Below are 27,994 nucleotides of genomic sequence, written 5' to 3' on the forward strand. Positions count from 1 at the left end.
ACTTTAAATTTCAGTCACAAACAATGTTGATTTAAACACCCAGAATGATTGCTATGTGGTCCTGTGTTGAAAAAGTAATAAACTCCATGCTGCCACATCTATATCATTATCCCTGTAAAACATTAAGACTAATTGGGTATTAAATAATTAGAATGTCATTGTTCTCAAATTTTTCTTTTAAAATGTGCTTATGCCACAATCTTATGCTTCAAATGGGAACTTGTATTTCATCATAATTCTTCTTATTTAGTGCTCAATAAATTTGGGAAAATTAATTAACTCCTAGAATTGCTAGCTGTTATTGTCAGAATCATTTACTCATCATTGATATTGTCATTTTCATTTTTCAAGAATCAGGGCATATAAAATTATATAAAAACCTCAGTTACAATCTACAATTCCTTACTTTTCTTTCTCTGAAATTTTTAATCATCACCAGAGTATATGTCTTTATTGATTTTAGAGAAAGAGGGGAAGCAAGGAAGGGAGAGGCAGGAATGGAAAGAAAGAGAGACAGAGGGGGAGAGTAACATCGAAGTGAGAGAATAACATGGAGTCCATATGCACCCAACAGGCCACCTTTGGAGACAATGCTCCAACCTCCTGAGCCACACTGGCCAGGGCTTCCCCCCCCCCCCATTTTGTTTGTTTGTTTTTTGTCTGTCTTTAGTCACTATTTCTTCAATGCTTTAAACTTCTTCAAAGTAATTCTTAAATACATCTAACTATATAGCAGTAAGTAAAAATGCCATGGGCAAGAAATTAAACACATTGACATTTACATTCAGTACCAGTTTTCTGTAAATATTTCACATTTTCAGGCTTAATCACCAATGCTGCAAACAAGAGCACAGGGCTCTGCAGGAGAGCGGACGCCGGCTTCTTCAGCATCTGAGGAGTTTGCTCGCCTTCACTGCCCTGGGGACTTCTGAGGGAGGTGCTCAGGGAGTTGGGTTGATGAATGAGCAGCAGATGGGCCAGAACAGATGTGGCCACACTGGCCCTTTGCCTTTCCCAGGGTCTGTCAATCCACTCCACACTGACACATCAAATCCGTTTATTTATGACTAGGGAAGATGTGCTTGATAAGAAAAAAATTACACTTTTAGAGTTGTGAGAGGAAAATATTTTCCTCTGATTTGTTTGCTTCTCACTTTGAGTTGATATACACAAATAATATAGTTCATAGGATGAAACAAACATTTAGGAAATATAATAAGTTTATAAGGAGATAAAAATGTATAAATATATAAAAATGCATTAATATTAGTACAGTTTATCTATATACAAGCTATTTGTATCCTATAGAGTAATTAATTAAACTAGATTGACCTTCCTGGTAGTAGAGTTACAAGGGAATTGTAACTAATTATGTACTACCACTACATTTAAGGAAAAAACATATGAGCTTCTTATGGGAAACCAAAATTACACTGAATGAAATGTACACATCCTATATAATAAAAGCCTAATATGCTAAGTGTCCAGTCAACCAGTTGTTCATTCAACCAATCAAAGTGTAATATGCTAATGATATGCTCAACTGCTCACTATGACATGCACTGACCATCAGGGGACAGACGCTCCAACCAGTAGGTTAGCTTGCTGCTGGGGTGCGGCCAATCGGGACTGAGCGAGACAGGCCAGACACTCCCTGGAGCCCTCCCGAGGTCCCTCCCCGGCTGGCCAACCTCCCGTGTCCCTCCCTGGCCCTGATCGTGCACCAGTGGGGTCCCTCGGCCTGGCCTGTGCCCTCTCACAATTTGGGACCCCTCGGGAGATGTTGGAGAGCCGGTTTGGGTCCAATCCTGCATGCCAGGCCGAGGGACCCCATTGGTGCATGAATTTGTGCACCAGGCCTCTAGTTGATTAATAAAAAGAAAATTGGGTGATACAGTGTATACTGCTTTTAGCAACTCTACATCAAAGAAGCATTGGGCCTGCTAATACTTTGTCTTAGTGCTTCAAAGAATGCAGAGAACAAGGCAACAAAGTGCGGTTAGATAAAAATAATTGTGGGTGGCAAAAATATAATGTATTTACTGGTTCAACTTAATTCAAGGATAAAGATCTAGACCTATCTGCAAGAGATGATGTGTGTGACCATTGTTTAAGTGATATATACCTTCACCTGGACTTGTCATTGATCAGATGAAGAAAGAGCCCAAAAATCTTAGTGACTGTGACTGTTGCTGCATCTTTTCATTTCAGAAATCAAGTAACCTGATGATAAAATCATACACTGTAGTAAAAACTAGAGACCCTACATCTTTTAACTGTGTCAATGGCTCTCTGCCCACCTCAGTACAGCCCCAAATGCCAAGATAAACAGATACACTCACACACACACGCACTCACACACACACACACACCACAGGTGTCCCCATAGAAGGAAAGCAAAGCCAGCACAACTTTAAAGAGACATTTCTGAGTCTACCACTGCACACAGCAGGGTTGATGGAGACATCAGCATTTTATTCTGTTCAATATGCTCCAAGATAATTTGCTTAGGAGATTTTTAAAAAAATTACCAGCCAACTATCATGACAAAATTAAACCTCTGGAAAGCAAGAAGTGCATTAAATCACATAATTTTAAGGATTAATCACATCATTAGTCACAAAAAATTTAATAGTGACTATGTTATAATCAAGTATTTAATATATATTGATGCTTATTGGATTGTTTAAACCACTGAGCATTTTTAATGTTCCACAAATTTAAGTTAATTCCCATGTCCTAAGATTTTACAAGATTAGACACAAAACATGTGCTAAAGAGGCACTTTGATTATGACTAAATATTAAGAATTATTCTAGAAAACCAAAAAATTAGAGCATAAGTTCAATGAAAAGTATCTTTAAAATACAGGCATATATCGGTTTTAAATAATAATAGTAGTATGAAGAAAAAATAGTATAAAGACTTGTTTAATAATGGTTTATATATCAAAATAATATAAAGAAATATTTCACCTAGAAATCATCATTTCCTGGGAAACTAGTTTTTGGAAGGTATTGCATTTTTTTCTTTATTGAGCAGGCATCCTCAAACTACAGCCCGCGGGCCACATGCGGCCCGCCGAGGACAATTATCCGGCCCGCCGGGTGCCGCTGCCTGTCCTGCTTAGCAGCCAACTCGTCCCGGGCCCGCAGTGCGCATAGGAATTTGTTCATAGTTTTTTTTTAAACTATAGTCCGGCCCTCCAACGGTCTGAGGGACAGTGAACTGGCCCCCTGTTTAAAAAGTTTGCGGACCCCTGGATTAAGGTATTACATATGTGTCCTTATCCCCCCCATTGCCCCCACCCCCCACTCATGCCCTCACCCCCACTGGTGTCTGTGTCCACTGGTTAAACTTATATGCACGCATACAAGTCCTTTGGTTGATCTCTCACCGGATGAATGAAAAAAATCAACTTATGGAAGGTATTACATTTTAATAATTAATAGCACTGGGCCTAGAACAGCTGTCACTTCCCAGTTCGGTGACCCTTATGCAAGTCACACTGGACATCCCCACCAGTATTCATTTCATAAAGTAGATGTGAAGATTAAATAAATGAATATATGCGAAATTTGGGGGATACTTCCTGAAGCATTATGTATATGTTAGTAATTGTAATTTTTGTTAGATCTCCATGTAAATAATTCTGTATACTTGACCAAGTCTCTGGATTTTACTTTGCTCATCTATGAAATGGGCATTATGCTACACTGCCTCCATGTTTCTCTCCTGTTCCACATCTAAAAGTGAAAAACTATTTTCTACCTTTAGAGAAGAAAACTAGTTGATGAGTAATTTCATCCATTAAATTCCCCACTGTATAGTAGTCCTGACAAAATGACACCCTATTTGAGTATTTGAAATCTTAGCCACAAATTAGAAGTATTTTAGATTTAGAATTAAGAATGTGAATAGACACAACTAAATCAACATCATTATGTTTTTAGACTTTCAGCAAATTTTGTAATAAAATTTAATACACAAATTAATTCAACAAGCCCAATCAGCTTATTTTTGTAAATACTAAACATCAGCATGTTTTGTCCTGAAATAAATGGAGAAAAATGTAGATGAGGATTTTATAATAAATATTTAAAGACCCCTAAAGTGACATGTAATCTTGCATTGAAGCAATTACTACTGTGAACACCTGGGAATTGCTTAATTGACTGCAGATGGTGTAGAACATAAAAAACGTAGAAGGTTACAGATTATTCTTATGTACCAAATTTATGTTTTTTTCATTGACTCATTTTTTTTTAACTTAGAGAATGCTGTAGTAGTCGGGGACAACTTAATAAGAATGAATATTTTATGTAAAATAGGCTGCAAATCTTAGAGAATAGATCAACAAAACACTTAAGTTTAATGTTACACATACATGTAAAATGATTAAATACATCGTTGATTTTTAAGGGCTCATTGTTAATATCAATCATATTAATTAAACTATTAATTAGTTTATTAATTAATCAGTTTGGGAAAGTAGTATATTGAAGCAGATGCCTATGATTTTAGGACAAAGATTGCATTCTTAGAAATTAGGACCCTTGGTGTAACTCAGTTATAATGAAAATTACAGTATCTAAATAAAATAAAATAATGTTTTGCATGTTTTGAAAAATTATATCACATGAGATTTTTATGTCATTGTCATAACATCCTGAGTCATTACACTGCCTTTTTGGTGTTAGTTGCAAATTGTTATTACAATAAAGACAAAACAAATGCTTTGTCTCAAATATTTAATTAAATTCTCAAATACATGTAGAGTTAGGCATGCAGGATCAAGGAATGCTGAGGATTTTCTTCTTGGAGGACCTAGACAGAATTCTGAAAAAGATGATTTGGCTCAGTCATTTCTAGCCTTTGCCTGCTTCTGTACTCCTGCTCTTATCAAGTACCCATGTCCTAGTCTGGGATCCATCATTGTAGTTCTTCGAGGCCAGTTCCACTTAACAGTGCTCTGTTTTATGGTCCTAAAGACCATCCCTGCAAAGTGTTGGCCTCTCCTTGTCAAGACCATGGGTAGCTAATCTGCTAAAATTGTCAGGAATACTAATGCTTTGACTGATAGGAAAACATCATGGAATGTCTTCCTTTTCAAGCAAAATATATGTTTCAAAATATGACAATAATGCCTTTAGTTGTCAAAGAAATAAATCTAGTCTTGAGTATTTAGGAATGAGCATGTGGAATAAAATGAAAAAAAATGGTGGCTCTATTAGCACTTATTATAAAGGGCCATACTCACCATCCTAGCATTACCTAGGCCAGTCCACCTCTTTATGTGGTGATAAAAGGAAGTAATATAGTTTTTTTTCAATAAATGTAATGCAAGAATTGAGTACATATTTATAACATAATACTAAAGAAAGCACTAAAGAGCTGAATCACTATTTTGTTAATTATGTGATTGCATTAAATAACTTAAAATGTGCCATGACTATAGCTCAGTGTTTAAATTTTAATGGTAATAAGATTGTAATGAAATAAAAATGATATATTACAGAGCTTAATACAGGATATGAGTAAAATAAAGTAAGCAAAATACAAGAGTGTTTTTTTTAATTCATATTTTAGATGTTTAGTGAGCACTATAAGTGTATGACTTATCTGAAATTAACGAGTCTATAGTTTATACACTGAACCAAACTTTGTTTTTAATGAGGCTCCATTTGTGGGACCTCGGAATTGCAGGTGCTTTGAGTTTCATATATAATTGACTTATTGAACATGCAAATTTTTGTTGGCCTCAATAAGAAACTTGTCTTTGGAAATTTGCTTAATGGGGCATACTGTTCACAAATGTAAGGTTATGGGACTAATTATCTGAAAACATCTGTGGTAGGAAGCTAAATAAGACTTAGGGGTCCATGTGTACATGCAAGGTTATTTATCTCAGTTTTAAGGACTTGGATGAGGTTGCAATGGATCCCAGACCACTAAGGAGCAATACTAATGGCCTGGCCATGGAATACAGGGAGATAAACTGTGGGAACCATTACTTATGATGGTCTAGTTCTATTAAGTGTGTTAGCTTTTTTCTCAAATTTCACTTTGGAGTATGTGTCTATTCTTATGTGTAGTTTTGGAGAAATTCCAAGTCAGATAATGTATACATCAGAAAAATAAGCACAGTGGGAATAGAAAATGGAGTATAGGAAAAGGGAAAAATGAACCAGAGCAATTCTTGTTTCCAAGTATTTGCTGGACCCCTGATAATACACTCTGTAGCAGTATTACTACATCTCCTTAAGACTGCCTTAAAATTGCTATCAGTCCCTTAATCTGAATTCTTTGGTTAAGGTGTTTAACTAGCTCTGAATTTACTTGCAACCTTTCCCCACAATATCATACTTAGATATTTTGTCATATATTTGCCTAAAATCAAGAATATGAAATCTTATACTTCCCTCATACATAGATCCAGCTGTGGCATGGCTAGATTTAAATATTTCAGCTGAGGTCCTGTGTCTGCTCCTCTCTTTCCTAAATGCTCACAAACACATCAGACCAGTGCAAATTTCATAGTCCATCCTCCTTTAGCCCCTCCAAGGAATTAGTGCATGTCAACGCCTACTATTTAAAACCTATCTTCTCTCATGTCACAATATTTAGAAAAAAAATCTCTCATTTCTAATTTTGCAATTCTTTCACCATTTTGTATTATTCCACAAAGATTACTGAAAGTAACTTACAGACCAGTCACGATACAAGTTATTCTGGGAGACTAGGGCGGTATGTGGTTCTAAAAAATAAGCTTACTTTCCCCATAGTCTGTCTTCCTGAGTCTTCATGATTGGATCTCCTTTTTTCGTCTCCTGTGGCCTCATTTTTCACTCAATTTTCACTTTTAAATGAATCATTAAATGTATCCAAAAAAGCCGCACTGGAGAATTGTGGGAAATAAAGTCTTCAGTATTATATCTGGAAAATAAAGCCTTCAATGTCATACACTAAGACATCAATTCTAAGTATTTTTACATTAAAAGCTCTGAGAAATCATAAAGTGTAGTCATTGCAATTACTAGAATGAAAGATACCAAGAACACCAAGTGCTGGGCGGGATGAGTCCCACAAGCTGCTGCTGCTGGGGACAGAAAGCAATAGCCACTCTGACCAAGGGTGCCTGTTTCCTGTGAAGTTAACAGGGTCACACTGAGGCTTTCTTTCTGTTTGTTTGTTGGTTGGTTTGTTTGTGTGTGTGCGTGTGTGTGTGTGTGTGTTTTTATTTCAATGAGGCTAATCACCTTCCCTTCAAAATACAGCTCCTGTTTCTGTTTTCTCACCCATAATCAACTGATCTTTAGAAGAGCCCTTGTTTAAATACAACATTAAATAGGTCACCTCTGCTTTTGAATAACCTCCTCAAAGCTCAGTGAAAATAGAAATTAACTCGGGAATTCATTTGTTGATATCACATTGATAACAAAGGCAACGAATGCAAACAACGTGAAACTATTGAAAATTCAGCCGACGCCACTGAATAGTTTAAGGTTCTTAGGATTAAGTAGTTTCAAAGAAAAGTGTGTTCAGAATCTCAAAGGAAGAGATGCTGCGAGGCTGGCTCCCTGTCAGACAGAGGGCACAAGGCCGCTGGCTGAGCATGGAAAATGATGAACTCCTATGTGCCTTTTCAAAATACACCAAGAATTTTCTTATGTGTTTAACATTTAACGGGTTAAGGAAAGTGTTAGTAGGGTCACAGTCTAAGTAATGAGAATAAACAGTTTTGAATTTCTAATAAGTGTTTCAAAGCATGAACGTCATGTGATATTAGAGATGATTTAATAATGATTATGATCTTAAATGGGTTTGTTGGCCTGCTTCCACTCTCCCCTTTATCGTGCCTCTTTTCCCCCGGGTCATTTTATAATTTTTATAGTAACATAATAAAAGCTCTTTCATGTCAGAACATCAATAGATCTGAATTTATTATTTTTTTTTTTCTTTCTGTGTAGCAGACACATTTAGAGGAATGAAAATAAAGAAATATTATTTAGCATAAATGAGCTTTCACTTAGGGGTATATGTCAAAAAGCACAAAGCTATGTGACATACTCAATAGTGACCATGCGTTTTGGTGCGAAGCCATGGAAAGCACACTTAGAAAGTTTAAATTATGTTCCAGCTCACTACTTCCGCATCCACCAAGCTTCAGAGCCAGAACTCTTCCCCCTGCACCTGCCACCTGGTTTATACCCATCAGATGTCCTAGTGATATCTTATCTGCTGACAAGGAGAATTCTGCACCTTACTGCATTATCACCAAGGGTCTCATTTGTCCTTGGTATTTCTATCCCCTTATAAATATATTTCTAGCCCTGCTAGATTTGGCTCAGTGGATAGAGCATCGGCCTGCAGACTGAAGGGTCCCAGGTTCGATTCCAGTCAAGGGCACATGCCCGGCTTGTGGGCTCGATCCCCAGTGGGTCATGCAGGAGGCAGCCAATCAATGACTCTCTCTCTCATCATTGATGTTTCTATCTCTCTCTCCCTCTTCCTTCCTCTCTGAAATCAATAAAAATATATTTAAAAAAAAAAAAAAATATATATATATATATATATATATATTTCTGGATGTATTAAATTAACAATCTACTTTACTCAATTTAAAAATTATCTACTTTGTTAGGTAGTTTGTACAGGTTTAAACGTGAAAAACCAGTTGGGTCCATGTTGTATCATTTTCAATAGAAGTCCAAAAACTGTGGACCCTATTTGTTATGCAGAGTCACTTTAAACGTTTGAGCTCAGAGAGTTGCCATGGCATTAAAGATGTGCTTTGTGATGCAAATTAGAAATAAACTGATAAATGGGTGCAAGTAAAGTATGTCTAGAGGATAAAGAATGAATTTAACACATCTTGCTTTGGGATTCCTGGAGAAAATGACCAGCTGGGTGCAGAAAGCACATAGGAGGGTGCTTTTGAGAGGTACACAGGTAAGAGAATGAAGAAGGTATGAAGACAGGACTGTGAAGAGGAAGGAACTGACCCTTAATGCCCTGAAATGGAGGCCTCAGTTTGTCCTACTCATAGGATCTCAGGAACGTAACTGCTGCTGGGAGTTCAGCATCAGTTCAAAGTGCCATAGGAAGCAGAGAAGCGTCTGAGGGAAGAGCATGGGCTCTGGAGACAGACTACAGGGATTTATTCTCATGCACCCATTTACCAGCTGTGTGATTTAGGCAAGTAAGTTAACCTCTCTGTGTCTGAGATTCCTAACTGTAAAATGGGTATAATGATAACATTTGCCTTGTTATTTTGATCATTAAATAAGTTGATGTAAGTGACATTCTTAGCACATATAAGTACTACAGATGTGCTAGCTGCTGGTATTAGTAGTATGTCTTAATGAGAGAACCACCAGAAAAGATTTATTCAGACGTACCATAATTTTTATTGGATGGCGATCACTCAAGGGAACATTTAATTCTGGCATCTTAAGGTTATTGAGTGCTATCGCTTGATTTATTGGCATGGGCAGGTGCTTTCACATGTCATGACATTCACAAGGCTACTGCTGGGCGATAAGCACAATTAAATTACCCATAGCATCTGGCCCTTTAACCAGCCACTGACAGGACATTAAGGTTTTATATTTGTTCTCTCTTAGTTTTCTGACATTCCAACAGCTCATTAATTCTGGGAACAATAAATTATTCTAGATGTGAATGTTTTATATGAACATAAAAATGAGTAGTGAATAATGCCTTATGTTAATTATATTACTTTACATTGTTATTTATTGAAAATATACATGAAAAAAGTGAACTCTAGAATATACATCTTTATTAAAGTTATCAGATTCCCAGAAAGTTAACTGACAAATGTAAAACAATTCAAATGAACATACTAATGGGTATTTTACAACTTGATAAAAAATTTCCAAACAATATAATTTAATGAAAAGCCAAGACAATTTTAATATGTGTAACGTCAACTATTACAGACACAATAACTAATACAATTTGGGGTTAAAAAAAGCAAAAGCTATAACTAGAACAGGATAGAAAACCAAGGAAGTTACCATGTGTCTACAGTAATTCAACATAGGTTAAAAGTTTCCTGTGAAATCAATAGGGACATAAGAAGGGGAATTACTAAGCACAGGAGGTTGTCTTAATTGTCCAGCAGTTTAGCGGCAAGAGTTGAATCTCTACAACTTTATAGAACAAAACAATAAGTTGACCTTGGAGAACTGTAATGGTTTTATTTGAAATTTGAAACAAATAATGGAAAATATATATATTAGAAGAGCCATCTGATCTTGTGTGGAGAAGGTCTTCTAGAGTATACTGTGCATTAAAGGCTGCAGAAGAAAAGACTAATTGATTTACATGAATGAAAGTTTAAATTCTTCTAAAGGTCAATACTCTCATAAACAAAACTGGTTGCTAATATCTAAATATTAACAAAATTACAGTCTTATTTGAGTTCTCTCTCTAAAGAAGTTTTCCATTTTGAGTTCATTTTTGTGTATGGTGTAAGTTGGTGGTCTATATTAAAGGAATCCACAGGCAGCAAAATCTCAGACATATGCCAAAGCAATATCTTCACCAATAAAGCTCCTAGGGCAATGGAAACGAAAGAGAAAATAAACAAATGGGACTACATTAAATAAAAAGCTTCTGCACAGCAAAAGAAACCATCAACAAAACAACAAGAAAGCCCACTGTATGGGAGAACATATTTGCCAATGTTATCACCAATCAGGGTTTAATCTCCAACATTTACAGGGAACTCATACAACTTAACAAAAGGAAGATAGACAACCCAATAAAAAAATGGGCAATGGACCTAAATAGACACTTTCCAAAAGAGGACATAAGTAAGGATAAGAGACATATGAAAACATGCTAAAAGTCACTAATTATCTGAGAGATGCAAATCCAAACGACAATGCGGTACCATCTCACACCTGTCAGAATGGCTGTCTCAACAAATGATAAGTGCTGGCGAGGATGCGGAGAAAAAGGAACCCTCGTGCACTGCTGGTGGGAATGAAGACTGGTGCAGCCACTGTGGAGAACAGTATGGAGTTTCCTCAAAAAACCATAAATGGAACTCCCATTTGACCCAGTAATCCCACTTCTAGGAATATATCTCAAGAAACTAGAAACACCAGTCAGAAAAGATATATACATCCCTATGTTCATAGCAACACAATTCACCATAGCTAAGATTTGGAAACAGCCTAAGTGCCCATCAGCAGATGAGTGGATTAAAAAACTGGGGTACATCTACACAATGCAATACTATGCTGCTGTAAAAAAAGAAGGAATTCTTACCATTTGCAACAGCATGGATGGGACTGTAGTGCATTATGCTAAGTGAAATAAGCTAGTCAGAGAAAGATAAAAATCACATGATCTCATTCATTTGTGGAATATAATGAACAACATAAACTGATGAACAAAAACAGATCCAGAGACAGAGAAGCATCGATCAGACTGTCAAACCTCGGAGGGAAGGTAGGGAAGGGCGGGGGGAAGAGGGAGAGATCAGCCAAGAGACTTGTATGCATGTATATAAGCCCAACCAATGGATACAGACACTAGGGAGGTGAGGGCATGAGTGAGGGGAGGGGGGGCAATGGGGAGACAAGGGCACATAGGTAATAGCTTAATCAATAAAGAAAAAAATAGCACATTAAAAAAAATAAGGTTTCCATTAGGTGGCATCAGTCCTCTTGGTCTCTCCGAGGAGTGCTATCATTGGCATATTTTTCCCCAGTCTCTTCTGATTTTGAGCCTCACTCCTACTTATGATTGGAATCTACACTGTGATATACTGTGGGCAACATGGTAAAATTTTTATTGTAGTGTTTAGTTGTTGCCCATTTATATTTAACTGTAATTATTGATATCTTTCCATTTAAAAATACCATCTTGCTGTCTCTTTTCTCTTTACTTCCTCTATTTTTTATCATCTTATTTTCCATTCCTGCCCTGTTTCATCAGCTGATTGCTTTTTAGTATCCCATTTTATCTCCTCTATTGCCTTTTTAGGTAATCTTGTCTCATTACTTAAGCGTTCATTGATTCCACTTGGATATAATAATTCTATCAGATAACATTTATTCACTGCATGTGAATGCCTTTTTTATTTTTATTTTACCTTTATGAATTGAAAGAGCATGAATTCATATAAGATGTAAACAATTTTTGAAGAATAATAAGTCACCCACAAACTTTGTACCATCTACAATTTTGAAGTGCTATAATTTTATGTTTGTATACTATGTAAAAGCCAGAATATTTTGCACATATGTGGTTTGATTGGGACCCTTAAACAAAACAATAGGACAAAATAGTAACTTTCACTTCTCTTAAACAACTTGGTCAACAAAAGTGGAATAAAGAGATAGATTTTACCTGATGCTCAAAATTCATAGAGACCAGGCTCAGGAAAAAAATACCATAGTAGTTTATGAAATGGTTGGCTAGGTAGTCTCTAAGTATTATTATTATTATTATTATTATTATTATTAATCACCAAAACAACAAGAATACAAGTGTAAAATATTACATTTATACCATTAAGGTCAGGTTTTAGAAAAATCTAAATAGAACTCTAGTTTGCCCAACACAAAAGTCTATAAGAGAATTTGCCTCAGTATATGATATTAGCCTTCTCAACAGCATCATTTCAGATATATATATTTAAATTAGACACTGATGAATTTTTGTAGCGATTCAGTAATTTCTATTTGAGGGAGGGAGGGAGAGAGAAAAAGAGAGAGAGAGAGAGAGAGAGAGAGAGAGAGAGAGAGAGAGAGAGAGAATGACTGCACAAAAAGCATAAAGAAGAAGAAAATAAAGAGTAACAAAAATGCAACTGAAAGAAAGACAAATCACAATGTATGCACTATTCAACATGGGTATGGTGAGTAATTTATTGATTCATATAATTGGAAAGTTCAGGGTACACTGTTTTTTCTCTGACTGCACCCAGTTGTTTAAGCAATTACTCAGGATTGTCTCTCTGTCCTTGTCTTTCTCTTTCTGTTCCTTTCTTGTGGATTGAATGAATTCTCAGGCAGACTTTTTCCACATGGGAGCTAGACTTAAAAGCTTCAAGTGTATATCATGGTCAGTGTCTGTGATCTGAAAAGAAGAATGTGTCTCTTTCAAAACTTAGCCCAAAAATCAGGAGAGTGTTTGAGTCAGGTGCTTGTGCATGAATTAATTGCTGTGGTCAGAGAAAACAATACCACTCTAAGAAATGGACCACTTCTAGAGAGTCAGCCCCACTGGCCCCACGGACTGACTCTGAGGAATCTATTGTCGGTAAGACTGAAGAGAAGTGGTATTTAAATGATGTTTATTCCAACAGTAATCAGGGAATTGTACATTGAAACCATAACGGCATATCTCTTACATGCTCAGATTAGCAAAAATTTGAAGCCGGATAACACTGGGTGTTTGGAAAGATGCAGAGCTACAGGAACTCTCATATTTTCTGGGAGGAAAGTTAATCAGTTTGGAAAATAACTTTTTGTTATCTACTAAGTTTAAAGTACATTTTCTACTATCTCACACCCAAATGTAAGCCCTAGAAAACTCTTGCCTAAGTATAGAAGCAATCTTGTACAAAGTTTTGCAGCATCATCGTTACTATCTCTGATATACCAGAAACAACCTAAAAGATTATCAGTAGAAAATGGATCATTGACCTGTGGTCTATCTATATGATAGAATAAAATAGTGAATATGAATAAACTGGAGAAACATGTATTGAAATAGATGAATCTAACAAATTTAATGTTGTATGCAAAAAACCTAGTCACTGAAAAATATAAGTACTATAAAGGTATGTTGTATACATATATATAACTCAAAACATGTCAATTTTAAAAACTGTTTTAAGAATATTTACATAAGTACAGTTATAAAATGGGAGTGTAGAAACTAATTTCAAGATAATGTTGACATTGGAGCTCCCCAGGGAAGGAAGGGACACATGATTAAGAAAAGGTTGCATTGAACATGTTATCTATGTTGTTAATAATACCTATTTACTTGTCTGGGTGGTTGGTAACACTATTTATATAATCTTTATATGTGTAAGTTTTCATAACTTTAAAAAAGGATGAGGGGTCCCAATAATATGTGATTGTAGGGATGAATAGATAGGCGAGGGCGTGATTAACCAAGTACTGAAATACAAATGATGGAAAGAATTGGAATTCACTGAAGTTTAAAAGAAATTTTTATTGAGGAATTGTGATGTAGTGGTCCGGACATGGGGTGGAAGTCCCAAGTAGGACTGCAATGGATGGAGAATGTAACTTCAGAGTTCTTGTAGCAACCCTACTTGCTGGAGGAGAATGGCTCCTGCTCTGATTCCAAAGCAGAAGACAGTTCGTGTGTGTGTGTGTGTGTGTGTGTGTGTGTGTGTGTGTGTGTGTGTGTGTTGGGGAGGCAGGGGGAGTGTGAGGTAAGACTGATCTCTGGCAGGATCCTAGGAGAATTGCAGATTCCAGCCTGGCCCTGGTGACCTCTTACTTGTTCTGCTTCTGCTCCCCTCCTCAAGTGCACTGATGCATTTCCCATGCAAGTTTTAATGACACACATAGTGTAAAGTAAATAAAGTACAGGGCCTCTGTATATCTAGATTTCATTAAAGCAGCTTCATTTTTTGTTTCCAACTTTGTTTTGTTTTCTTTGGCCCATGATTATTCTAAATCAGGAGTTTCGGAACACCGAATTTAGTGGAGTGGAGTGAATCTTGTTTTTGTTTTTCTCATGGGGATTTCTAATCATTTAATAATACTCATTTTTAAGACCTAGAAAGTATTGACAGACATATAAAATTGCAGTTATATAGACAAAAAAATTCATTATGATATGCTTGAGGAAAACACAGTAGAGATGACATACTCATTTTGATCTTTGCCTTATTTTCTTTAAATCAGTACTAAATTATACCATAAGGCCCAATCTATATATATAAAAGCCTAAGCGACAGTTCGACCATTTGATCAGTAGCTATGATGCTCACTGACCACCAGGGGGCAGACACTCAATGCACAGGCATGGAAACATGGAACAGACTGATGAATCTCAGAGGGAAGAGAGGAGGGGGGAGGGCAGGAAGAGCTTAACCAAAGATCTTATATGTATAGTAGAGGCCCAGTGCAGGATTGGCCAAAACCGGTCCAGTGCATGGATTCGTGCACTGGCCTGCAGGAATTGGTCTGAAACCGGCAGTCCAACATCCCCTGAGGGATCCCAGACTGCAAGAGGGCACAGGCCAGACTGAGGGACCCCACAGGTGCATGAATCCGTGCACCGGGCTTCTAGTGGTAATATATTGTTTTAGCACCTTTGGAGATTTCTATTGAAGAAAATTTTCCAATTCATGTAATTGACTGATTCAGTGTAGAAAATTCAAAGACAATAGATAAATTATTAGAGCCTCTGTACTTCCCATCAAAACATGTCTTTGGCTACTGAATACGACTATAAGAAATGTGGATTTTTTTAAAAATATATTTTATTGATATTTTACAGAGAGGAAGGAAGAGAGATAGAGAGCTAGAAACATTGATGAGAGAGAAACATCGATCAGCTGCCTCCTGCACATCTCCCGCTGGGGATGTGCCTGCAACCAATGTACATGCCCTTGACCGGAATCGAACCCGGGACCCTTCAGTTCGCAGGCCGACGCTCTATCCACTGAGCCAAACCGGTTTCGGCAGAAATGTGGATTTTTAAAAGGCAATGGAACAGTATCCCAGGATAACAAAGAAATTAGCTTAGTTGTTATTTTGGTTTGCTTCTTTGTGAAGAATACATAGAACATTAAATGAACTAGAGAAAATATTTGGATATGGATTGAACTCTTCAATCCTTTTATGGAACCTATTCTTTTGCTTACACATTTTCTCTCTTTTTCCTGCCAGTTCTCACTTCTTCTATCCCTGACTGCTCTTTGTTTGATTTTGAAGTTGCTAGAATAAATTTCCTCAGAGATATACCTAAGGAAACATTTAGTTTTGATACTTTATAGTTAGTGAGTTGGGGTTTAAGATAACTAATAAAATATAGAACTGCCTGAACAACCCCATCTCTTATGATCTATTTAAGGAAACAGAGCTCCTTACCTAGAGTCATCAGGCACATTGCTCTCTGGCGACACCTGAGGCCTCACTGGTTGAGATACAATTGAACTGGACATCACCTCTCCTGTGTACACTGGATCCTAAGTGGACCTAACCTGGAGAATCTGTGATGCCAGGAACATAAAAAACAGAATAAGACAACACAGTGCATGTTAAGATGTAATAAATTTAGTTTTATATAGCCTAATATACTAAATTTAAGCATAAATATTCACAACAATGTAATATATGCTCAACTACATATATTTATTGGTTTTCATTTGCAGAAAAGAAAAGCAATCTACAGAAGCACAATATATTCAAAATTATTTTCTGAAGTGAATGTTTATTTACTATCAATGCATTGCTAATTGCTTGCAATTTGTCTTCTGTAATTACACTAATATGTTGAATAAAGTGTAGTCTGCAATAATAATTTATGTATATATTTTAATAATTCTGCATGCATTTATTTTTTACCTAGATGCTTCTCTTCTATTCCAGGTGCATTTACTTAGTTGCTTTGCTTATTTAAATTTAATGAATTAAGATTTCAACTCACCTTGCCATACCCAGATACTTTACTTACAGTTCTAATAGTTTATGACATACAATATCTCATTTTTATATTAATGAAGCATCTCTTATATAATGACATTAACTATTATATCAAGAAAAGTTTTGTTAGTGTGTGTATATATTGCTTTTATATGTAGGTATGAATGTAAGTATGTATGTATGTAGTGTGTAGTGATCTAATGTATCTTAATATCATTTAAGTCAGTGATATATTGTGCAGACCAATTCACCCAATAATTAATATATGTGTAGGAAGTAACATAATATATATGTTAATGTCTTATGTGTATAATAGCTAGAATATCTTTCAGAAAGTTAATATTTAATATATGCCTGAGTTCCTTGGAGAGAGATTAAAACATAGAGGCCACAAAATTCACAATTCACATTTATCAATACATTGGCCTTAGACATTTTTTTCAAACATTACCCAGTTTTATTACTACGTTCAAAAATTCAAAGAACAATGTAGACCATAATTAGAAGAAAACACACTCAACTGAATGCAGGCTGCTGAAATAACTTTTCCAAGACCAAATGCAATGACTGTTATGAAGGACAATAGATCTTCCATGGTTTTTTTCAATATTGTCATTAAATTCCATAAGGAAACTTCTTTGCTTTAAAGAAAGATAAAGAACTGATTTTAAAATATAATTCATGCTGTTTTAAACTTGACAGCCTGTGAGGTTGTCATAGCAGCTTTTCAAATTTTCTGTGTTGACCTGAAAAAATGTATGTAGTTACAGAATGTAAAAAACATATACATCTTATTTTCAGAGAGTTATCTCTCATGTTATCAGGGTTTGGAATTAACTTTTTCCTCTTGTTCAGTGATCCTCAGAAACTATGATGATGGTAAGGTGAAGTCATTAAAGCCAGTGGGCTAGAATTGGGTGTAGGGCTGAGGACTAAGGAAAACAAAGTAAGCTTAAGTCTAGAATTTAATTACCTAACATTGTCCTACTAAGCACCCACTAGAAACCAGACTCAATTTTAAATTTGGAGGATATTTTAGAATACAAAGACGATCTCATGTTTTCAATTCCAGAGGGTCATATCCTATATAATAAAAGCCTAATATGCAAAGTGTCTGACCATTTGACCATTCGCTATGACGTGCAATGACCACCAGGGGGCATACGCTCTGACCGGTTAGCTTGCTCCTGGGGTCTGGCCAATCAGGACTGGGTGAGAAGGGCCAGACATACCCTGAAGTCCTCCCTCGGCCCCTCCCCAGCCCCAGTTGTGCACCGGTGGGGTCCCTCGGCCTGACCTGGGCCCTCTCACAATCCAGGACCCCTTGGGGGATGTTGGAGAGCCAGTTTTGGCCTGATTCCTGCAGTATTTAGTAAATAATGGCAGTACATTTTCTTAGTTCAGGCTGCCATAATTCAATACCATTGGCTGAGTGACTTAAACAACAAAAGTAAAGTTATCACAGTTCTGGAGACTGGGAATTCCAACATCAAAGTACCAACAGATCCAGTGTCTGGTGAGAGGCCTCTGACGGGCTCACAGACAACCAAATTGTCATTGTGTCCTCACTTGGAGGACTGCAGAGACAGAGTGCACTCTCGCGTCCTTTCGTAAGGGCACTAATCCCATTCACAAGGGCTCCACGCTAATGGCCAAATTACCTTTTAGAGGCCTACCCTCCTAACAGCACTACTCTGGGGGTTAAAATGTCGGTGTATGAATTTCGGGAAGATGCAAACATTAAGTTATAGCGTATGCTGAAATAAAAGAAAAGAACTATGCACAGAGTGTTTCATGCCTAGGTCCCTGACTGGGCTGCGTTGTAACTCGCAGAAGCTTCTGATGTAGGTATATGGCAGAGGAGGGATGCTCCAAATATTAACAAGAGGGGAAGATACAGATCCATACGTGAAAACAAGTAAATGTTATGGAAGGAACAACTCCTCACCCTCTGACCTGCTTTCTCTTCTTCCCGAAGCCCTCCAAACTCTCATGTTCATTGTGTTTTCCAAATAGGGGAGATGGGTGTAGTCTGTGAATGGATTAATATGTAAAAGTACCCAATAAATTAAAAAATAGATTTCAAGTCTACACAGTAATTATATGTATTTAATATTATATTTTAACAAATCAAGAAAAAATTTTATTAGAAGACATGTTGGGGAGCACTAAAATACTTATATATACATAAACATGTATATGTATGCAAGATTATTAAGGGATTCACATTCAGTGATAGTAAAGGGTGAACGAATTTAAATATTAGACTCTGAAATGTAAAGTAACTAAAGTTTCACAACTGAATAATGCTATATAGGTATCTTGTGATGTGGCAGGTATGGGCCCTATTTTCTGCGTGTAGAGAGAAAACATGAGTCATTCAGTCCATAAGTATTTATTGAGCCTGCAGCACGTGCTGGGTATAATGCCCCATTTTCAGGCTGCAACAAAGCACAAAGCAGACATTGTCTCTCCTTGTTTATATACAGAGTTTTGAACTAGCTAACCCCACAAACATTTTTAGGATCGCATCAGACATTTAGATGTCAGATGTATGCCCAACCATCCTAGCCTAGCAATATTCTTCCAAATTGTACAGGCTAATGAAAGGTATAACAATTAAAAATATTAATTTGGGTGTAAAACATACTGCAGAGATAAACTAAACAATATATGCATGTCTCTTATCTTCCTAAAAGTACATATTGATGATTTCCTGCTGACCAGTTTCCTTTGTAAACCTTTCCTCTGACCGTAGGAGCTGATGCTGTGGAAGCTCAGTGTAAAAGATTTGAAGTGAGAGCGAGCGAAGATGGCAGGGTGCTATTTTCTGCAGATGAAGATGAGATTACCATTGGGGCTGAAAAGCTGAAAGTTACAGGTACTGTAGATTGAGGTATTGAAACATTGTTTACTTCTTCACAGAATTTATAACTGGAAAAAAAAAGCTACTTTATGAGGTGTGTGATCCCCATATCCAAAATTGAGTTTCACATGGCATCACAATGTTTGATTTTCCAACAGTCTTCAAAGAGAAGGCACTTGGTTATGGATGCTGAAATGAATGTAAACATTAACCTTGCTGATGTATAATTAAGCTGTGAGTCTCAGGGAGGGATAGGTGGAGGAAAGTGGGTATGAATGGTGGAAGATAAAAGGTAGGTCAAACACTAGGTAAAGCTTTCTATCAGTGATAGACAGATAAAATTTAGAGATATTATTTAAAAATAAAAGATATGTAAAAGAAGAACTAAAGTGTAAATACCAACTTTAAAATGAAGTAGTGGAAAGATTATAATATAAGTAAACTAAATGATTGTTCTTTAGAGCTCATAATTTTCTTAAAAAGTATATAAACCAAGAAATAGTGCAGATCATATATTTTTAGGAGTTATTAAATTAGGGTTCTAACATTAGGGTCATAAGTCAATCAACAACTGAAACTGAAAAGCAAGAACAACAACAACAAAAAACGCACACACCAAAAAACAGAAAGTTAAAGGGGTGATTGGGAGCAGCGAATAATTTTTAAAGACAATTTTAAGCACAATTTCTATTCAATTATTCCATTCACAACAATAATACATGTTTTATTAAAACTAGCTAACGAGGCCTACATTATTTTAAGAAAGAAAAAAAGATGAAATATCTTTGATTTAGTGATATCCAGATCGGAGTTTGGGAAGAGCTCCTGGGATATCTATCATATCTGGTTAGGTCCAACTTAGTCCTCTGGGCTATGTGAGAGCAGTTAGCATGGTAATTGGCCTCTGCTCTCCATGGGTTTTTAGGTTGAATCCTATCTCTACTATTCAATATTTTAAATAAATTATCTATGCCTCCAATTTTTCTTAATCTAAATGATAATGATAAATTTAGTGTCCAATTTTGTGTGTGTGCACATGCATGCCTGTGTGTGCATCTGTATGTTTAGAAGGTTTTCCACACATAATAAAGACGTAAAGGTTAGCTCTTTATTCTTATTAATAAGGAGAAAAATAATATTGTCAATGTCCCAGACATGGCTGCATGGACTTCAAGAAAGATGTGCTATTAAGTAACAATGAAATTCAACAAGGGTTGTTGAAAGGGGATCCTCACTGGCCATCCCTGGGATTGCTCACACCCACTACCACCCTCCTGTCCTCCTATCTTTTGTGAGAGTGTCCTGCTGAGTAGCTGAGGCCTGTAACATCAGGTTGGTGTCTGGTTGTGGCCCCTATTACTGTCCATCTGCCTTATTTTCCATTTTTTCTTAAAATTCCTTGGAAAGGTCAGGAAAGGAGGTATGAATGTGAGGCAAAAATTAACCAAATTGACCTTTCTAAGTCCTGTGATGGGGGCAAGGGAGACTTAAAAAAGTATGAATATATGGTTTGTGTAGAACACAGACAAATCACTAAGGACATTAACTTAGGGCCCTTTGTGAGTTGCTGGTTGGTAGAAAAGTCGGGAATGTGGTTAGAAATGCACTCAGGGATATTGGGCACATATGATTTCAATATTTAACAATCTTTGAACCTTGGTAGTGCCTATTGGTTATCAGCTTTGATAGCAGCACAATCCCGAGATAGCATTTAGGATATTACCCAATTACCCCAAAATTATTTAATCAATATTCATATTTTCCCAGGGGGTACTTTGCATTCATAAATGAAGGAAAGTTCTAGAGCTCTTGACAGCTTTTAGGATTCATGGAATTATAACTTTCTCTGATCTTTATGTTACCTTGACATGTCTCATAACAATTGCAGTAGAGTGCTCTCTTTACAAAATTAGACACATTCAGTAGTTTTTGATTTTTTTTCTTGGAGGTAGGTGGGTACTCAATTTTATTTTCCTCTTTTTCTTGGTATCCGTGGGCTATAATTTGAGCCATTAAGTCATGGGAGAATGTGCCCCCTGAGAAATCTAAGTTTTTCTACCTTTTACTTAACTGTCTTGAGGCAGTCATCTCTGCTAACCTGTTCATTTTTTTCTTGCTCTCTCTCCCCCTGTGTCTGTATGAATGTGTGTGTATATATGTATCTATAGTATATATTATATATGTATGTATAGATGGATAAATAATTTTATCTCACTCTGGCTCTCTTTTTCTACTTCTTTCTCTATCTCAAAATTATACACATAACTGAGTTTATTCTTCATATATCCTTGATTGATTTGTATCTCCCAATTATCTCAGAAAATTAATCAGTTTTACAATAGATTTATGTACTATATGATTCCAGAAGATCCCAAACAACAAAATAATGTAATCCTGAGACCATCATTTCTGAATCCAACATAATTTTGTAAGGGTTCGAAGAACAGCACTTAGGATGAAAGAATGGGAGTGCCTCTCCACATTGTTAACAGATGCATGGAGAGTAACTTGACTGATTAGAACCACCACCACCTCCCCAAGTCTCCAGGCACATTTCTGTTTCTCACAGACACAAGCGTACACGTGCCCTCTCAAAACCCTGCTAGGTCCGCACTCCTTTACTAGATCATTGCATATTAATTTTATAGTAGCTGTGTTCCTTCCTGTGAAAGTCCTAAAATAAAGGGGAAAAAATATATCAAAGGCAAATATAATTTAGAATTTTACATGCTTGGAGGAGAAAATCGTGCATAGCGTAGCATGCAATTTAGGGGAACGAGAATTGATTAGTAAGCCTACATACACTTTAAAGCAGTGCTTGAATCATTTAACACATAACACTGCAAAGAAACATTGACTCCCGGGTGCTTCATATAATTAGTTAGCTGCGCTGACAAGACTTCAAAGTTGAAGTGACAAGAGATCTGTGTGAAGTTTATTCTAGAATTTTAACTTTGTGACACGAAAATGTTCTATTTAAGGAAGATTCTTAGGAATTAAAGCCCTTCCTAACTTTATCCTTTGCAAACAATGGCATTTTGTACATGGACTTCTCTTTCAGGGCAACAGAAGTATATGCATTTATTTAGTGTGTCTATACACCTGAGGCAAAATCATTGCTGACTAAAGTTATTCATTGATCTAGTATCACTCAGGATATTTACATTTACCCTTCCTAAAATGTAGCAGGAATTTACCTCATACATGTAAATACTAGTGTTCAGGAGGAAAGAAGGAAAATGGCAAATGGTTATCTGAACACAATCACTCCTCAGTCGCCTATCGCTATGATGAGCAATCATACATTTGAAATGTATAACTCTTTACTCTTGATATTACTTGACTTGCTCAGTAATTATTTACTTAAATCTTAATTTGTGTTTCTTTTTTCATTTGGAAAAATATCTTTATTGTTTAAAGTATTATAGATGTCCCTTGGGTGTTTCTTTTTTCCCATTGACCCCCTCCACCCAGCCCCCGCCCCTCCCAGGCCTTCACCACACTATTGTCTGTATCCATGGGCTATGCATATATACATATAAGTTCCCTGATTAATCTCTCTTAAATCTTAATTTGAATACACTTATTTGACCTTTACATGCCCTCTCTGTGTCATTGGATATTTTGGAGTTTCACATGTTAGCTCACATATGCATGCTTGAATGCAAACCTTATTTGCATTTTTTATCCCCTAATATTGGCCAGTGATATCACTTAATGCAATTATCTTTTGAGAGCAGATAAACAAATAAAAGATAGAAACCTTTACACTCAGAAGACTCAAATTTAGTGCTTTCAGGCAGAATCTATCAACTTCAATTTGTACTTTCATTTGTATTCCATGCCGTATATTCACTTGGAAACAAAGTGCATGTATAAGTCATTTGGCTTTATAAAGGGAAAGACTTTAGCCCTATAGAATACCTTAATGTCAAATTAAATGCTATCGGTTGGACTTAGACCTCTCTTTTTTGTATTTGAGTGAAAAGGGAAAAAAAAAAAAAAGAAGCTAAATGTCTGAGGAGAAAGAGTATGTCTTTTATTTTCCGAGAGTAGAAATTAAAACAGGCAATCTGAAAGAATAATGAATCCCAGCCACGCATGTACCCAATGCCCTTGTGTTGACTTGAAAAGCAAAAGTACCACTCCTTTGTCTCTGTTCTAGCTGAGTGCCTGGGAAGATAGACACGTTCTAATACCTGTGTGACAATTGAAGAAAGGATTTTCTGAAGAGCTGTCTTTTAAATTAAACACCATGTTTCTGGGTTGAAATCAATATTTTCTGGGTTGTTTTTATTAGTTAGTCTGCTACATCCTTGTTCTTGTCTGTTAAATTGGCACATGGTGAAGGGGGCAGCTTTGGAACCAAGCGTTCTGTTATGCGGGACCATCGTTCCCCCCATCTGTCCAAATGCCAAGAATGTGTACCACTCAGCCGGCAGGATGGATGGAGCTCCTTGGTCCAAATAGTACTTGAAGAAATGTGATTAGATCAGGCTCTGAGGAAAGTACTGTGCAGGCATTAATTTACTGGAGTGTGGCATTTCAAGTTCACAGACTAGGGTAAATCACCCAACTCACTCACCTAGTTTTCCAGTTGCTTTTTAAACCTCCTGGGGAGAAAGATTTTGGAGACACTAGTGATTAGTACCACTCTACCTTATGCCCAACTCTCCAGGTGAAACTTTTGGAAGGTTTTGAAGTGCATAAATAATGAACCAGGCCTTATTGGTAATCCTCTCCATGACTTATTTTTCCAAGCTATCATTTAAATCTTTCCTACTTTTGTTAAAGCAAAAGTTGAAAATATACTTTTATAATAAAAATGTGGAAAATGTCTTAAAAGAGGACAGTCACTTTAAAAAATATTTGGGGTATGTTGAATTAACATGTTTTTGTAGTGGTTTTAAATTTTTCCATTGATGTTTAAAATTTATCTTATAGCTATGGGCCTTAAATCCCCAAATATCTCAAAGATATAATTTACCCTTCCATCACATAAATGAATTATCTGATTTCTTATATATAATGATGAAGTTTAAAAATATATTACTTATAGAATGTGGTGTCCTGGAACTGTGTGCAGTTTCTCTGTTTGCTTGCTGGCTGTCAGCCGGAGCTGGGGTTCCCTCCTGGAGGCCACACATCTTCCTTCGCAGGTTTTCCAAGTCTGCTGCCTCCAGGAGCACTGGGTTGAGTTCCTCTGATGATTCAAACCCTCCAGTAGCCTCCTCTGACATAGCTGGGAAAAGGCCATCTGCTTTTAATAGCTCATGTGATTCCATTGCCTATTGCATTGTCCAGATGCCTGCATAATCCAGGAGGGTCCCCTATTTTAAGGTCAATAGGTTAATAACCACCATTACATCTGTGAACCCCTTTTGTCACGTAGCATATTCACAGGCAGCAGGATTTAGGGAGTGACCATCTTTGGAGAGGGGGTCATTTGTCTGTCTTCCGTACTGTACCAATCATTGAATCTCTCTAAGCCTCTGTTTTTCTTCTTTAAGGGAGTATTTAGAGGAAACACCACATAAGATTTTGGTGGAGGTAAAAGATATATTGAAAATCACTTAGGAAGAACCCTAGCACAAATTTGGCATTTAATAACAACCACCATATCATAATTTTTTTAAATATATTTTATTGATTTTTTACAGAGAGGAAGGGAGAGGGATAGAGAGTTAGAAACATCGATGAGAGAGAAACATCGATCAGCTGCCTCCTGCACGCCCCCCACTGGGGATGTGCCCGCAACCAAGGTACATGCCCCTGACTGTAATCGAACTTGGGACCCTTCAGTCCGCAGGCCGACGCTCTGAGCCAAACCGGTCAGGGCCATATCATAGTTTTTTAATGCCATTAATGTTCTCCTGATTTGTTTGATGTTTTTAAGGTAGATAGTTGTAAAGGAAATTAAAATACATTGCACAACAGATGAAGAAAATAAAATAAGAGAGTTGAAAATACATGGCATGGAAATTGTATATTCAATATTAGAAATGGAAAACTATACACTTTACTAGATATTTAGAGATAATAGAAGAGTGCTTGAAAAAAAATGTCAACAGAAGGACACAATATGGATAAGTAGTACTAGTTGTTGTCCCAAAATACAGGAGCTCAAACAGTATACATTTTATTTTTCTCTCCTATCAGAGTTCAGACATTGGCAGATACTAAGACATCTAGTGATGATAGGGTCCTTAAAACTTCCATGTCTGCAACCCTTTCCATCAGGTTGTTGCCCCTCGTGATCAGCTTGATGCTGTCACATATTGGCCAAAATTTAGTCGTGCGCTTATGTGTACCCGGAAAGGCTAGCTTCACCTGGAGGTTATGTCCTTTGCTAAAACTTGGGATGGGAACTTCTATTAGTAAAGGAAGAATGGATTAAATGAGAAAAGGAACCACTTCTGCCACAGGAAGTGATTTAATAATATAGAAACCTAATCGTGACTTTGAAGGGAAAGAAAGAAAAAAAGCATCGTTTTAATATATTACCATTTAGACAATATCAGCCTTCAAAATGTGTGCTCTTCTCCAATCCATGGCAATCTCCCTTATCTTATTTTACCTATTGCAGAAGATGCCTACACAGTTAATTTTGACATATCTGTTTTCTGAAAGCCATTGCTATCATGTCATACGAGAAATGTAAAACGGGCCACATACATGGTGATGGAAGATGATATGACTTTGGGTGGTGGGTACATAATGCAATATACAGATAATGTATCATAGAAATGTACATTGAAACTTACATGATCCTATTAACCAGTGTCACCCCAATACATTTAAATAAAAAAGAAATCAAGAAAATATCTTCACTTTCTATTGTCATCTTCATCAAACTGAAATCTTACTACCAGTATCAGGATAAAAAGTTTATTATGGCATATTTAAAAAGTTTCTCTCAATGTATACTCTCTAGGTAGATCAATCAACTCATTTTTCCATCCCTTTGCAACTCTAAATGGTTGACGTCAAGAACTGAGTTTTGGAGAGTTAAAGTAGAAAATTACTTTTAGGCAACTCAGAATGTCTAGAGCTGAATGAAAGAAGTCAAGTCAAAATCAATAGAGGAATTCTGACATTGAAATACCCAGGAAATAGCAAGCAAACTGCAAATCCAGAAGATTCATGGCTGAGGTGAATTTGGAGGTTGAGACAATATTTTAGAGCTGGATAGATAACAGTTTGTGTGAAACTAAGTTAAAAACAGATAATTGTGCTGTTTTGTATTGAGGGTAGAAACCAAGCTTGAGTATTTACATCTCCATTTATGGGACAAAGGCCTGTAATACAGATGTAGAAGCTCATTGCAAATGAACAGATAACTTCTTTTCCCCTCCCTCCCTCCCTCCCTTTCTCTCTCCCTTTCTTCCTGCCTTTGAAAGACAGTCAGTTAAGAGCAAAGACAGACCAGTGGAAGCAAGAGCAAGTAAGTGGAAGGTGAAAAGATAGGAGAGTGGCACTTGAGCTTGGGAAAGAAGCATGGCAGGGACAAGGGCTCAAGTGAAGAGGGCATCAGAGAGGGGCACTGGAGGTGGGTCAGGTTGGTACCACGGGTTACATGTGCAAGATTGAGCAAACACAGAAAGGCTGCATGCAACATTTAGCCAGTTTCCCACAAGGATAACAGCTTGCAAAACAATGTCATAAACAGGATATTGACAATGATACAGTCAAGATACAGAACACTTTCATCACCACAGGTTTCCCTTCTTGCCCTTTTGAAATCACACCCTCTCTCACTTTAATCTTTTGTGTGTTAAGAATGTTATTTAGAGAACCACTTACTTGTGACCCTCTGAGATAGTTTTTTTCACTCAGTGTAATTCCTTGGAGATTCACTTAAATTAAATATATATAAATATCAATAGTTTCTTCCTCTTTATTACTGAGTAGTATTCCACAGTGTGAATATACCATAGTTTATTTAATTATTCACCCATTGAACAACATCTGGGTTGTTTACATTTTGGGGTATTATGAATAAAGTTACTATGAAAATCTGTGCACAAGTTTTTGTGTTACATAAGTTTCACTTATCTGGGATAAATGTCCAAACAGTTCAATTACTGGGTGATATGGCAGATATATGTTTAGTTTCACAAGAAACTGCCAAACTATTTTATAGAGTGGGTGTGGCATTTTATAATTTTTCTAGTAATGTGTGAGTTATTCAGTTTCTCTGGATCCTCTCCTGCTTTGGTGTTATCATTGGGTGTTTTAATCTAAAATCTGCGTATTAGTATGGTGATTACTGTGAAATTATATTTCATTATGCATTTTTAAATATATTTTTATTGATTTCAGAGAGGAAGGAAGAGGGAGAGAGAGATATAAACATCAATGATGAGAGAGAATCATTGATTGGCTACCTCCTGCACACCCCGCACTGGGGATCAAGCCCACAAACTGGGCATGTGCCCTTGACCAGAATTGA

The 27,994-nt window shown here is 36.6% G+C and overlaps 1 protein-coding gene across 3 annotated transcripts in view; it reads left to right on the plus strand.

Annotated features, from left to right (window-relative positions):
* Positions 1-27,994, plus strand: part of SGCZ (sarcoglycan zeta) — a gene marked incomplete at its 3' end in the record, with an annotated part of 649,851 nt that overhangs the window by 578,236 nt on the left and 43,621 nt on the right. For 2 of the 3 annotated variants that reach the window (XM_080660708.1, XM_080660709.1), the window contains one exon: positions 19,435-19,557. The exons of the other annotated variant lie outside the window; for it this stretch is intronic. In XM_080660708.1, the coding sequence (XP_080516834.1) occupies positions 19,435-19,557 (123 nt within the window). The remainder of the gene's footprint in view (positions 1-19,434; positions 19,558-27,994) is intronic. 3 annotated transcript variants of the gene reach the window in all.

Source organism: Plecotus auritus (genome assembly GCF_963455305.1).
Source record: "Plecotus auritus genome assembly, chromosome: 3".
In the NCBI taxonomy this organism is placed as follows: domain Eukaryota; kingdom Metazoa; phylum Chordata; class Mammalia; order Chiroptera; family Vespertilionidae; genus Plecotus; species Plecotus auritus.